At 39.0% G+C, this 16,084-nt stretch overlaps 2 protein-coding genes and 1 pseudogene across 2 annotated transcripts; all 3 read left to right on the top strand.

Moving 5' to 3' along the window:
• The first annotated feature begins 202 nt into the window (after positions 1 to 202).
• On the top strand, positions 203 to 3,296 carry LOC148098439 (uncharacterized). Its single transcript, XM_087852132.1, has 2 exons — positions 203 to 395; positions 2,096 to 3,296. The coding sequence occupies exons 1-2, from the start codon at positions 353 to 355 to the stop codon at positions 2,947 to 2,949; spliced, it is 897 nt and encodes a 298-aa protein (XP_087708258.1). The 5' UTR covers positions 203 to 352; the 3' UTR covers positions 2,950 to 3,296.
• Positions 3,213 to 6,590, top strand: LOC148098438 (uncharacterized; annotated as a pseudogene).
• Positions 6,591 to 8,258: 1,668 nt separating this feature from the next.
• pbk (PDZ binding kinase) lies at positions 8,259 to 15,875 on the top strand. The gene is made up of 7 exons (XM_006792745.2): positions 8,259 to 8,347; positions 8,897 to 9,064; positions 10,029 to 10,168; positions 10,558 to 10,727; positions 11,610 to 11,739; positions 13,341 to 13,517; positions 15,174 to 15,875. Exons 2-7 carry the CDS (start codon positions 8,898 to 8,900, stop codon positions 15,410 to 15,412), a joined length of 1,023 nt encoding a protein of 340 aa, XP_006792808.1. The 5' UTR covers positions 8,259 to 8,347; position 8,897; the 3' UTR covers positions 15,413 to 15,875.
• Positions 15,876 to 16,084: the final 209 nt, after the last annotated feature.

The following is a 16,084-nucleotide window of genomic DNA, read 5'->3' as shown; positions in this document are numbered from 1 at the left end:
CGTGGTTAGTATACATGCTACATAAAGGCTGACAGAGGCAGTAAGTGTAAATTATCATAAATTAACTGTAAATTAGATTGGTGAGCTCCATTTATATAGTTATATTACATGCACAGGCATGTTGGCAACCGTAACCATGGCCTGCTGAGGGTATATAAATGCTGCACAAGGTTCCATTCGTCCCTTTACACTTGCTATTGGACTTGTTTTGACCTGCTCCAACCTCAGCCTGTGGAAAGTTAAGTTTTGGAAAATATTTTTCTGAAAGCGGATTTTACTTCAAAGCGACAACAAGTACTTCATCTTTGGATCGTTTGTACTTGTTTTTCCATCTCAACAGCAAAGCCTGAAGATGGCTCGTCGTGGACTCGACAGTCCCCTGGACTTCGCTGCAGGTACTTTTAACATTTCTCCAGTTATTTTAAGTGTCACTAAATGACTGTAATAATTTAATAAGTTACAGTGTGAGTATCACGCTTTAATGTTATCAAAATATGCGTATTCCAATATTTTTCCCCATAAATTGTTTGTATGCTTTAAATTTTCTGGGAGAGGTGTAGAAATTATTAACGACTGGTGTATGAATTTGAAAAAAAGGTGTTACTTTGATTTGAAGGCTTCAAATTTGACACTTTTTAATGAAATAGTTAAAAATAGCTTAATGGACTAAAATTTGTAAAATGCCCCAAAATCAGTCTCTGTGGTAACAGCATCTTCAGCATGTCATGACGTCAGAACACACAGGTGTAAACACACCAGATCCCGGTCCCCTCCTAACATCCTGTTCTTCTCCGGATCAAATGCTTTATTGAAATAAACTATGACTTTTCCCCTGCTACAAAACGTGATGATAAAAAGTAATAAAAATAAGATAATATAAAAAAGAATATGAAAACAGTAATCATAGTATAGTAGTAATAATGGTATTAAGACCTACCTTATGTTATGGTAATACTTTATAATATATCTTATTATATAGCTGACAGATATATTGTATTACACAGGGATAGCATGTGGTAAAAAGATTTCATGTATCTGTCCTTATGGCAGATACAGTCCTTGTGCACATTCCTAATAATGCAGATTTTGAGTTAAGAATTTTTATTTGTTTGTTTGTTTGTTTGTTTTTTACTTGACCATGGTTTTCAGACATACCTGCAGAGCTTTGTGTGTTTGCAATTTTTACTTCTGCCAAGGAGGTTATGTTTTTGGTAACTTTTGCATGCCTGTTATTTTTTTGTAAACATCATAGCTGAAAAGAAAATGAATTAATCCTGATCAAACTTTGTAGGGGTGTAGAGTGGGGTTATGTAAATTTAGCTTACATCCACTTCAAGGTTAACTTTGTGATTGGTCAAAAATGAACAAAAATCTTTATAATTTAGAAGCTATGATTCTTAAAAGTGTGAAGTCTGCAGTCAATATATAATAGTACTTAAAATATCATGTTACATCTGACCTCTGACCCCTCCTTCAAGGTCAAATGAAGTCAAACTTTATTAAAATATTTTTTATTTTTAAAACTGTGCTTCGAGTTGTACTGCCTTTGTTTGTATTGGCAAAATTTGGGATATGAATTTGGTACATGGGGAGTCTAAATGTTTCATTATAGTTTCCACATATTGAACCTCTGATCCGGTTTCAAAATGTGTTACATCGTTAATGAAAGAATTAGTTAGTTAGAAATTTACTGCACGATATTTATACAATAAGCTATTTATGTCCAGTTATTTACAAATCAATACATATTATCCAGTACGTTCTCCAGGGTAGCACTGGGTGTTTATTACATTTCTTTCTTTTCTTTTTTTTCTTTTTCGCCTGTCCCGTTTGGTTTTTTTGCCATCTGAATTATTGTCTAAAGGCAAAGAAAGATGCCCAACAGATTTACTTTACCAAATGGACCAACCCAGCCTTGCTGTATTGATCTATTTGATTCACCTTTGCTTTTATTGTTTATTTTATTTTATTTTCACTTGCTAAACACGGGACAGACTTGACTGGGGAAAAGAAAAGGGAGAAAGAAAGAGGGAAAGAAAAAGATTGTTGATGTTTATTAAATTCCTAATGTTATTTTAAACTTGTTTCCTCACAGGTCGTCTTGACTACGTGGTTGAGCGTCCCGCAGAAGAAGGCCTTCCTGAAGTCATCAGGATCCTGGATGACACTGATACCGAGCGTGTCAGTGAAGGTGAGTATGGTGAGTATATCCTGCTCTCATCCTCACCCTCTTCTCATGAAGCACAGGATCCTGATGACAGCGAAGAGGAAGGTGAGTACCCTCCCTACCTACCTGAGGACGTTGAAGAGGTGAGTGAAGACACTGACAATTCATCTGACTGGAACAACTCAGAAGAGTGGGCCGATTGGCCTAGTGACGACTCGGGGTATGACACCATGGATGAGAGAGATGATTCCCCTCTCATCCAGGAGCTCCCTCCAGAGCCGTTTTGGCACAATTGGCGACATCCTATTGCTCCAGGTGCTGCCCCATTCGTCATACCACCTTTCGGCCAGGCCAATGCCCCACTCTTCCCTCGAGTCATTGGCCCAGTCGGTGATCCGTCAGCTTCTCCTCTTTCCTCTGCCCCTCCCTCAGCTGCTTCCTCTCCTGCTCCCTCAGCTCCTGCTCCCTCAGCTCCTTCCTCTGTCCCTCCCTCAGCTGCTTCCTCTCCTGCTCCCTCAGCTCTTTCCTCTCCTGTTCTCTCAGCTCCTTCCTCTGCTGCTCCTTCTTCTGCTACTCTCTCAACTTCTCCTTCAACCTCAGCTCTTACCTCCTCAGCAAAGAGAAGCAGAGAAGACATCTGCACTGAAGAGGTAAGTGCAAAGAGGTGCAAGGTAAGTGATGACACGTTCTATGGCCCTTCAACATCATCGGGTTCTTTTGGAGTCAGACGCTTCTGGGAAAGGCCTTTTGACCTTTCACTTGATGACAGCGACTCTGACTAGATTATGTTAGAACTTGTTTTTAAACTTTAAATGTTTAAGTTGGCCTTTGTGTTTTGTGATGTTTGTAAGACAGCTAACTAAGAATATCTGACTTGTAAAGAATATTAACTAACACATGTAAAATGTTTTGTTTTTTTCTTAATATGTGACATTGCCTGTGTGACTGAAAGGTAGTGTTTTAGGTATTGTTACTTCTATTTTTCTTAATATCACAGGTAACTATTTAAATGACTTACATATTTTTTCTCAAGCTCTAGCTCACCATGCAGGACAACGGTAAGTCCGTACTTAATGTCAACACAAATAAGTAGAAAAGGTTTAAAAATGATGTCGTGAACTGACTGTAGTCTCTTGTTTTTACGTAAGGTATAGCCTGTGGCTAAGGGATCATAGGTGAGGTAAAAACACAACAGAAGAACAGTAAATTGAACAACTCTGTGATCTGTGAATTCATCCTTTTTTCTTTGTCTTTTTGTCTTCAGGGGCTTTACACTTGTCCTCTCCCAGCATTCAGAACTTCAGACACTCAACGTCCAAGACAGAGCTAACACAGAGAGATACTCCACCCAGAAGACAGCCTTACCCCAACCTGATGAGAAGGATGGATGACCAAATGGCAAACTGGAGAGTGGTGCTGTGTTCCAACTATGTAAGTTATCACCTCACATTGGCTACAAACTGTCTTGAAGACTAAATCATTCCAATAGCTGGTATAAATTATCATACTACATTTATATGTTGAGTGTAAAATAGCATTTTAACAACATGCTGCAACTACCTACAATGGAAATGCTGTTTTGTGTTAAAATGACGTCTTTCTTGTGTTGTTGCTTTGCAGGGCAGCTGAGGGTGGACAGAGCTGCACAGAGGACCAAAGATCCACTCTCAGCACTTCATACCTGACTGGCCACAGCACCACCCCCCCTCTTCACCCAGGGTGAGGAGGGCCCTGACCCCACCTGCACAGAGGGAGTTGTGAACATGCACTTCTGTGTCGGTGGGTTTAGGAGCCTCCTCACACTCACACGGATGAAGACTGTCACTGGAAGATGTCTCCATTGCATCAGCAGGACAGGACGTAAGCATTTGTATAATATTACAGTTTGTGATGTTTTATACATGTTTTTATTGCTTCACTTCAAACTAGGAGATATAAAATAAACCAGTTTTTATAATAGTTTCTGTCTATTTAGTTGTTTTCTTGATAAGTTATTTGGAACATCATTGCAACCTGTCAGCTTTTTATTGAGGATATAGAAAGTTGCTGTGGTACAGTAGGGTGTTATTTTTGTCACATGGTGAAAGTGACCTCATGGGGTGCAAAAAGAACAACTGAACAATTTAGGGATTCACAGACTTTGGTAATCGTTAAAAACAATTAAGAAGATTTGTTCTGTGTGAACAAGAAGCTCAAATATAAACCTTACTGACACAAATGATCTGCTATCTGTAAGCAGGAAAATGTTTTCATGAGCCTGGGTGAAGCTAATTTGTACGAGTTTAACCTCCTGGTCAAAAACTTGTAGAAGATTAATACGTTCACCAGCTGATTCTTACTTGGCCCGGTGGCGCCAGTGTCCGGCAACCTCGCCTCTGTCAGTGCGCCCCAGGGCAGCTGTGGCTACAATGTAGCTTGCCATCGCCAGTGTGTGAATGTGTGTGTGAATGGGTGAATGACTGAATGTAGTGTGAAGCGCTTTGGGGTCCTTAGGGACTAGAAAAGCACTATACAAATGCAGGCCATTTACCATTTTAAGTACTGTAGAAAGTGAGCAGCCATTTAATCAAGTCCTGGGATAAAATGGGACATTAGTTCCCTTCCCTCATTTAACAATGTGTAAGCAGACTGCTTTAACCTGCAATTTACTGCATGTTATTAGGCTGCATGGTACAACCACAGTCTGCCAACCACCCGTGGTGAGCGAAGGTTTTGAGGTGTTGCTCGAGCTACTGATGAAGCTTTATCAATGCTTGTTAAGTTTCCCAACCACATTTCATCCTGATGGTCCAAGGCTTACATCTTTATGCTCATAAACGTACTTCTGTAATTAATCAGTATTACTTTAAGTTACAGTGTGAGGGGCATTAATGAACATAAATTAGATTTTACTGGATTATGTGTTTAGGTCAAGAGACACAGGCCTTCATCTTTAAGAGGCTTTTCTTATGTCACGATAATCACGATGTTTGTGTTTGTCTGCAGCATCACTGCAGCAGAGAGGGTACAACACAAGGCCACAGTCATGTGGTATTCTGTCCTGCTATTAAGTGAATAAAATACTGAAAAAAACATCTAGACACTAAATACAATCACTGGCCACTTCATTAGTTACACCTTGCCAGTACTGTTTTGGGCCTTCTTTCACCTTCAGAACTGCCTTAATTCTTTGTGGCGCAGATTGAACAAAGACCTGGAAACATTCCTCACAGATTTAATTTCATATTGACGTGATAGCATCACACAGTTGCTTCAGATTTGTCAGCTGTGCATCCATGTTGCAAATCTCCTGATCCACCACATGCCAAGGATGCTGGATTGACATCCGTTATAAGATGAGTATACTGTGGTCATAAAACGATGGGCATGGTCAGCAGCACAGCTCAGGGAGGTTGTACCTCTGGAGAGGCCTCTTCCTACACCTGAAGTTTTTACCTGTGAAAAGAACGGAGGTCTTCTCACACAGGGTTTCCTAGTGTTTCATCAACAAAGGAGAATTTATTCCTCAGACTGTGCAAAAATTGCTTTCATGGTTATCCTGCTGCGAGGGTGAGCTCTGAGATGGGCCCAAGCCATGCTTGCTCCTCAGCAGTCTTTATTTAACCTGATATGTGGAAGACTGCTCCGACTCTGGAGAAGGAGTTATGCTTTCTGTTTTTTTAAATGAGCAGTAATGATACTGGTAATAAATGTAGCCTTTATGCAGCTCTAGAGGCCTGGTTCACTAAATTGGACACTCGAAATCCCACCCTTGAAAACCCCGTAGCTGGTCAGGCCCCTGTAGCCAGAGCAGTGGAAGGTGGCGTAGGCCCTGCTAACTGTCTCCCAGCAGGTTATCCTGAGCAGACGGGCAAACATGATGGCTGGGTGACAGTGAGGAGGAAGCATAGTCTTAAACAGAAGCCCTGGTACATGACAAACCTGTTCATGTGTCTAACTGTTTCCCCCACTCGGCGACACACCCGCCAGGGATCAAACTCTGGTAATTGGTGATTCTGTTCTGAGACATGTGAAGACAGCAGCAACCATAGTCAATTGTCTTCCAGGGGCCAGAGCAGGCGACACTGAGTGAAATTTAAAACTGCTGGCTGAGGGTAAACCTGAATTCAGTAAAAGTATAATTCACATCAGCAATAATGACACCCGGTTACATCAATCAGAGGTCATTAAAATCAATATTGAATCAGTGTGTAACTTTGCCAACACAATGTCAGACTCTGTAGTCCCCTCCCCAATCAGACCAGGAGTGTCATGTTTAGCCGCATGTTCTCCTTAAATTGCTGGCTGTCTGAGTGGTGCCCAATAAATGATGTGGGCTTTATAGATAATTGGGAAACTTTCTGGAGGAAACCTGGTCTGGTTGTGAGACAATCCCACTTTGAATGAAGCAGCTCTTATTTCTAGAAATCTGGCAAATTTATGAAATCCCCTGAAACATGACTATCTAGTGTTGGGACCAGGAAGCAGAGTTGCAGTCTCACACACCTCTGCAGCTTCTCTCCTACTGTTATCCCCCTAAACCCCATCTCCATTGAGACTGTGTCAGCTCCCAAACAGACAAAAACAAACTAAAAACCAGCAAAAAAAAGGACTTAAATGTAAAAAAATAAAAGAAAGAAAGAAAGAACAATACAGTATCCTCAACAGCACCAAAGAGTTAGTACATGACTTAACAATTGATCAAGAAATCGATTTACTCTGCCTTACTGAAACCTGGTTACAGCAGGATGATTATGTAAGTTTAAATGAATTAACACCCTGAGTGTTAATTCTAACTATCAGAGCCTTTGAAGCACAGGCTGAAGAGGCGGTGTGGCAGCAATCTTCTACACCACATTAGCACTGTGATTAAAGAGGAAATCAACACAGACACAGAAATCCCTTATTCCTCATTAGGAGCAGCAGGAAATCAGAGTAAACAATCATTTATTGGCTATCATAAATATACTGATCAGTGTGATATTATCGTTAGCTCAAATATTTGACACACTCACTCCACATCCCAGCAGTGTCTTCTCACTCAGTTTGTCTCAGTGTTTGCAGTAAAAGAGAACTGTTAGTTCACCTCTAAGGTCTCTCTCTAAACCACATGAATGACACTCAAGGACATCACTACATCACACTGTATATGACACTAAACCAGTTTACAAGGAGTTGGTGTCAAGACAAAAAAGACATTAACATAAAAGAAACTATCATATATATATATATTACCTAGAAAATATAACTCTTAATAGCAAATAGGTTTGATTGCTAATGGGCAATTGTATTAAAAATCCCCCAGAATATGTTTATGTTAGGTAGCTAGTAAGCCAGCACAGGCACCAACAGCCAAAATTGTTGTTCACTCTGGTTTTAGCTGATGCTCTTAATGAAGGATGGGGGACTTCTGTAGCTGCCTTGATTTTCTCATTAAAATCATTGCTAATAATTTTTTTAAAAGCTTTAAAGGAAACTTAGTGGCTCCCTGTGCTCCGTGGTTGGGAACCCAGCATGGCAGAGAGAGAAGAGCAGAGTAAGCCCGTTCGGTCTTCTGCTTTCTAATCGGCTGACTTCTACTCCCATTCCCTCTGCTGCTTGAATTTTTTTCTACAAATTTTCACTTTTTATTCTACAAATTCTTACATATTGCAGCAAATTTATCTTTATAAGTAGCATGCTCTAAATTAAAGAACAGTGTCAGCTACTTGAAATGTGACCAATCATGATCTCACAGTCCCTGTTTCATTTTGGTACTAGGGTTTTCTAACTATTCACAAGTAAGTGATGACTACAATCTGTGGTGTAGCTTATAGTAAGTGGTGAAAATACATTTTGTAATCTAATTTGTAACCAACTCTGCTATTACATCATCATCTGTCATAAACAAACACACATACTGCTAGTATTTTGCAACGTGACTGCCCTCAGCTGGTGAAAAGCAGAATTACAATTTTTAATTATTGGAAAACTCAAGAATATTGTAAAACGTGTAAAAAGTAAAAAATGTAATTCTGCTTTTCACCAGCTGAGGCCAGTCACGTTGAAAAGTAAATGAAATATGCACGTTTCACTCCCTTATTAAAAAAAGCAAACGCCCTCTGCTCGGTTTGTACCTCTGCGGTCTCCGTCCTGTATGCCCAGCCTTCACTTTGAATCTTCGGGCGGTTTTTAGCTACAGCAGCGAAAGGAAACTTTTAGGTAATCCTACTTTTCTTTAAAATAAGTTACAAATATTTGATTAAATTAACGACATTTTTGATACATTAATTCAAATAACTTACCAAATGATTCGCAGTCACAGTTAAAGGATGCCAGTTGACGATAATTTAAACAGTTGGCGAATTTTGTTTTATATTGTCGATAACCGATATCTAAAAAACTACTCTAAAATAAGCATCACTTATTTCGAAGCTAAGTCTTGTATTAATTACTCAGTTTAAAGTAAAATTTTGAATTGAGTCTTGAAGCTTCTCTCTGAACGCTATTGTCAATAGCAGTTGCGCCAGGTCCCGTTTAAAATATATCTTTTTCTTTAAGTTTTATATAAGCGTAGACAAGGACAACCGTGTATATGGTTAAAAACATAGTAGGCACCTCAGATTTTAGTTCGGCTTATACATACATGAAATACCACCTATTGGTGCAGTACGTTAATCCACATCATTGTTAATGCCCGTACGTCCTGTTCTATCTTGTTGTGAGTTTGTTTTGCCACTTTGCTTTCACGTGTTTACTGAAACTTTACAGAATGGCCACCCCTGCCACCAGCCCCGACCAGGGCGCATTTAAAACCCCTAAAATTGTCCGAGTGAGGAGCACCGGAAGCACCAGCGGAACCCCCATCACCATCCCTGCCTCTCCTTTCATGAAGAAGTTGGGTTGTGGGACTGGAGTCAACGTCTATCTTATGAACAGGTGTTACTGTGCTTTGTGAATTGATGGATCACAATGTATCTTCTATCAAATGTAACCACCCTTTTGAAATTAAATCAGAAATTATTTAGTCAAGCTTGGTACATAACTTTGTTTAGGAAATCCCTAGAGATAGCAAGGACTTTAACATCTGTGTCAAAACACAGAATCATTAAGCTGATTGTCATGTCTACCCCTCAAAGATCCAAGGAAGTACCTGAATCAGTCTGTTTACAGCAAAATTAACTCAAAGGCTAAACACAAAAAATTCTTCAAATAACCAGATTTCCTGATTTCCAAGTCATTGGAAGTTGGATAGTGTTCAGCCTCCAATTTAGAAAAAAAATTTAGCTTGGATGTCACTTTGGGTTTCAATGAACTTTTTGTTTGTTTGTTTTTAGCCTGTTTTTGCTTTTCATTAACCTGCAAATTTAAAAAATGTTAGCTGAAGATAATGTGACAAGATCCCAACAGACTGTGTGAACAATAGTGTTTTTTGTGCGACAGTGTGGCACACATTATGACGAGAGCTTGTTTAAAATATCTAACTCAAAAATTTAATATAGTTCACAGGTTTGGCATGAAGCATGTGAAGGACAATTAAATATGGTTTTTTTTTTAATTCAGATGCAACTTTCATCTCTCCTAGTAACTAAAAACTGCTGTGATTTCAGCTCATGTTCTGTCTGCTAATCGTCTGTGGGTGTTAGTAGGGATGCATGCAGGTGGGACATCTAGCCAATCTAGTTGGAGCTGTATATTGCAAACTTAACATGAATGAGCAGTGTGTTTTTAAAGGCCATATTATATTGCCATTGCCAGTATCGTGTCTCTTTCAGTATCTCATGACCAAGTAAACAAATACATCTACAAGATATTTTTATCGCATTTGCAATTCCTGTCTGTGTACATAAACATAAAAAAAACAAATGCGCTCTAACTGTGTGTTTTTGATGATTAATCGTAGAGTGGGCAACCTAAATGCATCACCCTGGGCTGTGAAGAAGATCAACAGTAAATGTGCAGCCAAACAGGTGACTGTTTACCAGGAGCGCCTCAACGAGGAGGCAAAGGTCCTGAAAGGAATCAATCACCCAAACATTGTTGGTAAGAGCGGGCACTGTTGTGATGGCAATCTGTCTCAGTTAGCAGTGACACAAAAAAACACAGAGAGAGATTCATTGTTCAGCTCCCTGAGGTCACATTATATGTCCTCTTACATGTGCAAGTCAGTAACTTTTATTTTCCATTGACACTGTAAATTTTTGACATTGTTTCTAAGAAAAGATAAGAAAATAACAAAAAAAACACTGAATCCCACAGTTCAACATCATTTGATTTTTTTTTGTTGATTTTTTTATTAATGTTTGTGTTGGTCACTTGGTAAAAATCTTGTGCAAAATAGCTTTTTGGTTCTCTTATTTTCAGATCATGCTGTCTGTGATACTGTTATATTTGCTCTTTTAAATCTTGTGCGTCTTTGTGCAAACATCAAGGTTTCCGTGCCTTCACCACTGCCAAAGATGGCTCCAAGTGTCTGGCCATGGAGTACGGAGGAGAGCAGTCCCTCAATGACCTGATAGAGAAGCGGAGGGAGGACGGCCTGAAAGCTTTTCCTGCCGCTATTATAGAGAAAGTGGCACTGCATGTGGCTCGTGGCCTGCAGGTAAATCGCTTACTTGGTCCTCCTTTCTACCTGGCATAAACACCTGTGTCATAACTGGAAATACATACATACATACATACATACATACATACATACATACATACATATATATATATAGTCACAGGTGGGATCAATTCCCACATCTGACCATGTGTAGCTATTACACATGATCTTTTACGACATGGTACAAATTATTTTATATGTCTGCTTGAGCTGCATGTTTTTAGATACGGATATTTGGCGATTTAAAAATCCAATATTGGCTAATACTTTTTTCTGTTGGAAACACTGCAAACAGTTTTCGCTAACATCTGCGATGTTGAGTTATTTGTGAGCCCTTGCTAAGCAAATATGTCAATGCAGTTTAAAAGTATTATTTGTTATTGTTTGTGGCATAACAAACATGTTGCCAGCAGAGCAGGTACAGAGTGCCCTCTGGAGGATAAACTATGCAACATAACATGGCTGAAGAGTCTTTCTCCCATCTGTCAAATATTCATCTGTCTGCCAATATATCAACTGACAGTATCTTTTAGGCTGTAATATATTTATTATTTAGGTGAAAACAAATTAAATACATTTTTAAAAATTACACATAACACACACCAAGAGATAAAAATTTAAAAATACTAACCACTTAATAGATAAAAAGTGGTGTTTTTGTCTGAAACGTATTGGTCACCTTTATTTTCTACCAGGATGTGGCTGATGCTAAATAATATCCCTGGTTAAAAGTAAAACATTTGTGAGGCAATGGTAAATTTTCATAATATTTATTATTTAATAATCCTCCAGCTCACTTAATTCAAAGGTTTCTTTCATTCCTAAATATTTGTCTGTTTAACATCAGCCATGAGCTTCAGGAATACTTTGCCTTTGCAGTATCTACACAATGAGAAGAAGCTGCTGCACGGGGACATGAAATCATGTAACGTGGTCATCAAGGGTGACTTTGAAACAGTGAAAATCTGCGATGTTGGCGTGTCTCTGCAGCTGGATGAAAACATGAAAGGTAAATTCTGTTTTTGTTCACGAGATATAGCTCTCTGGGTTTTTCCGTCATATTAAAGATTTTTGACCAGTTTTATATATGAGAGTTTGAGATTTGAAATGTTAATCTAATGAAACAAGGTCCCAGCAGCAGCATTATAGTGCAGTAAGGGCGACACAGCATAAGGAAAATGTAAGCACAAACGTAGCCTCGTATATTTCATAAAATAATGTGCTTTGTTGGCCCACATTTTGTATGATTAATGGACTTGTGTTTTTATTTATGTATATTTTGGGCATGTATCTGTTACGGCCTTCATGTTTTATGTTGTAGTTTACAGCTGTCCCTCATTATTTTCATCTTCTTCACTGTTTAGCAATGCCTCCAAGAGGTTGAAGGTTGAAGGATTTGATTCTTTTTTTTATTATTATTGTTGGAATTGTCCTTTTCATATGAATTGCTGCATCCTGTTTGCCTGGAAGCATTATTTCTGGTGTATTTTTCAGCTTTGCAGAAGTAGGTATGTTGCCAATAAGCTGACAAACTCAGAATAACAACCACACAGCTCAAGCACATGTGCTGATTTATTTTCTGTTGTTTCTGTTGAGCTTTGGATGGAAAGCCGTAGTTACAATTACTTTATTATATTTTTTAGGGTTTTATTAACTTAGCTGGAATTAAACAGACTTAACCCTGCCAGCTCTGCTCTAATGTCTCCTCAAATCAATGAGTCAGGTCAAATAATCTGGGGGGGAAATAATAATCACAATAATAAACTTCCTTTATTCTTCCTTGTCTTTGACCCCAGTGGAAAATGTCATGAATTTGGGGAAGGATGTAAAGGAGACTTTATGTAAAGAATTGTGTTTCTGCTCAATAATGTGTTGGCTGATGATGTTGGCATTAAAATAAATCATCACAGAGAACAACACCAAAGGCCTTCCTACTTTAGCCCATATCTTAGGTGCCTTTTTCTCAATGGTCATGAAAACAGATGTCTGACCTGGTGAAAATTGTCATAAGCAGCATGTAATAAAAGGAATATGGCTTCGTGGTCACAAAAGTGAAAAAATTAGATTTTATTCAGAAATGTTCAGCCAGCTCCTTGCTGAACAGATGAGCCATGTTCATTTTTTCCCCTTACTAAAGCAACTCAGTGAGCTCCTTTTATGACTGCCATGCAGGTCATTTCATTCATAAAGCAGCAAAACTGAGTACTCACCCACAGCGCATTGTTAAATGGTGCAGTTAACTGAAGTGGTACAGAGCGTATGCAGGCACACAAATGGGATTAATCATGGATTAAAGCGGAGAATTGGCAGACACATTTGTGTGGTAACCACTGTTTACAGCAGTTGATTTACTTTGTTTTTCTGCCCAGATAGAAACATAAATTATCCTCATACATCATGTCATCAGTCTGCGGGGGTCTCCACAATTTGGGTTCAATTTGAACTAATTAGAAACTTCTGGAGCCTCAAAGATGCGCTTTGTTTTTAAAAGTAATGTAATTTTGGGTGACGCCATTGTGGCAACCTGGACAAATTAAATTTGTTTGTTTTGCAGTTAAATTGTTTCTTAGTCCAAAAGGAGTTTCATGAAAAACAACTCTGTGTCTTCAGTGTCTGACCCAAAAGCGGAGTACATCGGCACAGAGCCGTGGAAGCCCAAGGAATGTTTGGAGGAAGGAGGAGAGATCACAGACAAGGCAGACATCTACGCCTACGGTCTCACTCTGTGGGAGATGATGACGCTGGCCATGCCTCATCTGGAGATGCTGGAGGATGATGAGGGTGAAGGTGAGATGTCACTTTGATTTACTCAGACATGTTAACTTTTCTTTCATGTGTCTTCGTGACACTTTCACAGTTTTTCAGTTTGCATTATTTGGTTTACAGTGCCTCTTAAGCTTGCTTGGTTCTAATTTAGCAGTAGAAAGTAGCAAAATATTATCCTCCTCAGTAGGGATGCACCGATACCGATACTGGTATCGGGGCCGATACTGTAAAATGTGTGTGTACTCATACTCGTAAAAGTTAACCGATACCATGAACCGATACCAACTTATTTCATTAATCAGAGGGTGGCTTGTCATTTTTGTTGTAGTTTTTTAGATTGGCCACTAGGGGGACATCCCGCGCTAAACAGGCACAGGGTTAGACGAGTCAGACTGGCAGCTCCAGATAAAAAAAGAGAAACTGGAGGCTGCTGTAGCTAGGCTAAACAAAATGTCAGCAGTGTGGACCGGAACAGCCAACTTTAACTCAGGTTTTGGCAAAGCGATGAAAAATGTCAAGAGAAAATCCACAGGCAGTTAAAATAACAGAGGCTCTGACTCATTTTATCGCTCTGGATGACCAGCCAATGCCAGTCGTGGAAAACATAGGATTCTTCTCAGCATACTCGAGCTGCAATATGAAATTCCCAGCCGCCCACACATCAGGGAGATAATGGTGCCCAAACTTTCTAAAGAGGTAGAGACAAGCAGTGTGTGTGCGATGTCAGTCCTTGGTTTAACGGCACAGTGGACTGATGATCCACGGGCAGATGGGGAGTTTGTTCGTCAATGCCAAATACTTTTGTTATTTTGTTTGTTTGTTTACAATATGGACACTCTGCAACAATTTAAAAGCTTATTTTATTCTCAAACCTAATTTGTATTTATTTTATTCCAAACAGAAGTGTTTATTTATTATTCCGAAAGCTCAAGACAGTGCCAATAGTTCAGTGATATTTTGTTAAATTACAATGTGGAGACTCTGCAATAATTTAATAGAAGTGCTTATTTTTCACTTGAAATTTTTTTGTGGTCATTTTTATTAAGATATTATTTATTATCGGCAGAGAATAAAATAAAACCTGTCTTCCAATTCATTGCATTTGTGTGTGTGTGTGTGTGTGTGTGTGTGTGTGTGATAGAAGTATCGGTTTTTGTACTCTGTATCGGCAAGTACTCAGATCCAAGTATCGGTATCATATCGGTTTGAAAAAATTGGTATCGTTGCATCCCTACTCCTCAGTGTAAACTAGAGCCTTAGCTGGGTACTAAGAGGATACATTTAAATTTCATTTATTACTTTCTGTGCAGCTACAGTTATGTTTGGCTGACACAAAATCCTAATCCACATCAACTGACACTGACGCTTCCAGTTCTCCTTTTAATTCTACAAACAGTGACTATAATAATAATGTATCTTCTTTCATTTTTAAATATTCATTCTTAATGTTCATTTCCTGTAAACGTGTAATTGTTCAGTTTGATTGTGCCCACATAGTTACATCTTGACTGTACTTTCTGATAGTAGTTTAAAAGGTGAGACTCTGACAAAGAAGCATGTTGCTCCATCAGATTATCAGTCCTGAAGTTTGTGTAGAAGAAGCATAACTCCATACAGTGAAGACTAAAAGAAAAACCTAATTGTGGAACAGTATACTGACATGTTTATGCGCTTTAGTTTTAGAGGACTCTATGGAGCTGAGTTTTGATGAGGACGCCTACTATGAGCGGCTGGGGACGCGGCCGGCACTGGACACCGAGGCTCTGGGCAGCTCGTACCGGAGAATGGTGGAGCTCTTCTACCTCTGCACGGAGGAGGACCCCAAGAAAAGACCAACAGCCGCCCAGATCGTCCAGGCTTTAGAGAGCAACGCCTCCCTGGACAAAACGCCCTCTGAGGTGATCGTTATCGACTGAGTTATTCTGCTCGCTGTGTCAGAGGTGCAGCTTAGAAATGTGTAATGAAACTTCAGAAATGTCGGGCTAATAGATTTTTTTTTTAAGGGGTTAATGATTATAGAACAGATGGACATAATGAGTCCCCTGATTCATATCTATTTTTTCTGCACGGGTTAATAAACAAACTAACACTGAGCATAAACATAGTTAATGGTCAAAGTGGATTTAAAGATAAACATACTACAGACTCACTTGCTCAAATGCCTTTCCAGTTTGTGCTGACCTCTTTATATCGCTATTTGTCTGTTATCTTTCCTATTGTGTTACAGTCCTGTTTTATATTGTAAATGTTTTTACTTTCATCCACTGTTTATATGTATTTGTCATTTTAATCTCATTCAACTTGTAACCTGTAAAATGTTTGTTTATAGTTTTTTTTTTTTTTTGAATATCAATAAATTGGACAATGATCCCAGACCCCTTTCCCACATTCACGCACTTTCTCAAGCTAGAAATATGTTTGTTATGTATCAGTGGTAATAGCCTATCAGTAAAACACAGTAGGACTTAAATAATTGTTTAACTTTAAAAATCTGATCAGCTACTTATGACTGAAATTATTTGAGACTAAGCTGAAACTTACAGCGTTTAGCTACATCTTTGCCAGCAGGTAAAGTTCACCTTCCTTGT

The sequence above is a fragment of the Neolamprologus brichardi genome, chromosome 15, assembly GCF_056152115.1.
Source record: "Neolamprologus brichardi isolate AB-2024 chromosome 15, ASM5615211v1, whole genome shotgun sequence".
Classification (NCBI taxonomy): Eukaryota; Metazoa; Chordata; class Actinopteri; order Cichliformes; family Cichlidae; genus Neolamprologus; species Neolamprologus brichardi.
The sequence above is the reverse complement of the archived record's forward strand: the minus strand, read 5'-3'. Positions and strand labels throughout refer to the sequence as shown.

Excerpts from the sequence above, each read along its gene's own strand:
- pbk (XM_006792745.2), top strand. The coding sequence starts at position 8,898 with ATGGCCACCCCTGCCACCAGCCCCGACCAGGGCGCATTTAAAACCCCT. Across the intron at positions 10,169-10,557 it reads CAATCACCCAAACATTGTTG|GTTTCCGTGCCTTCACCACT; the intron begins GTAAGAGCGGGC and ends GCAAACATCAAG. Across the intron at positions 13,518-15,173 it reads GGAGGATGATGAGGGTGAAG|TTTTAGAGGACTCTATGGAG; the intron begins GTGAGATGTCAC and ends TATGCGCTTTAG.
- LOC148098439 (XM_087852132.1), top strand. The coding sequence starts at position 353 with ATGGCTCGTCGTGGACTCGACAGTCCCCTGGACTTCGCTGCAG. Across the intron at positions 396-2,095 it reads TCCCCTGGACTTCGCTGCAG|GTCGTCTTGACTACGTGGTT; the intron begins GTACTTTTAACA and ends GTTTCCTCACAG.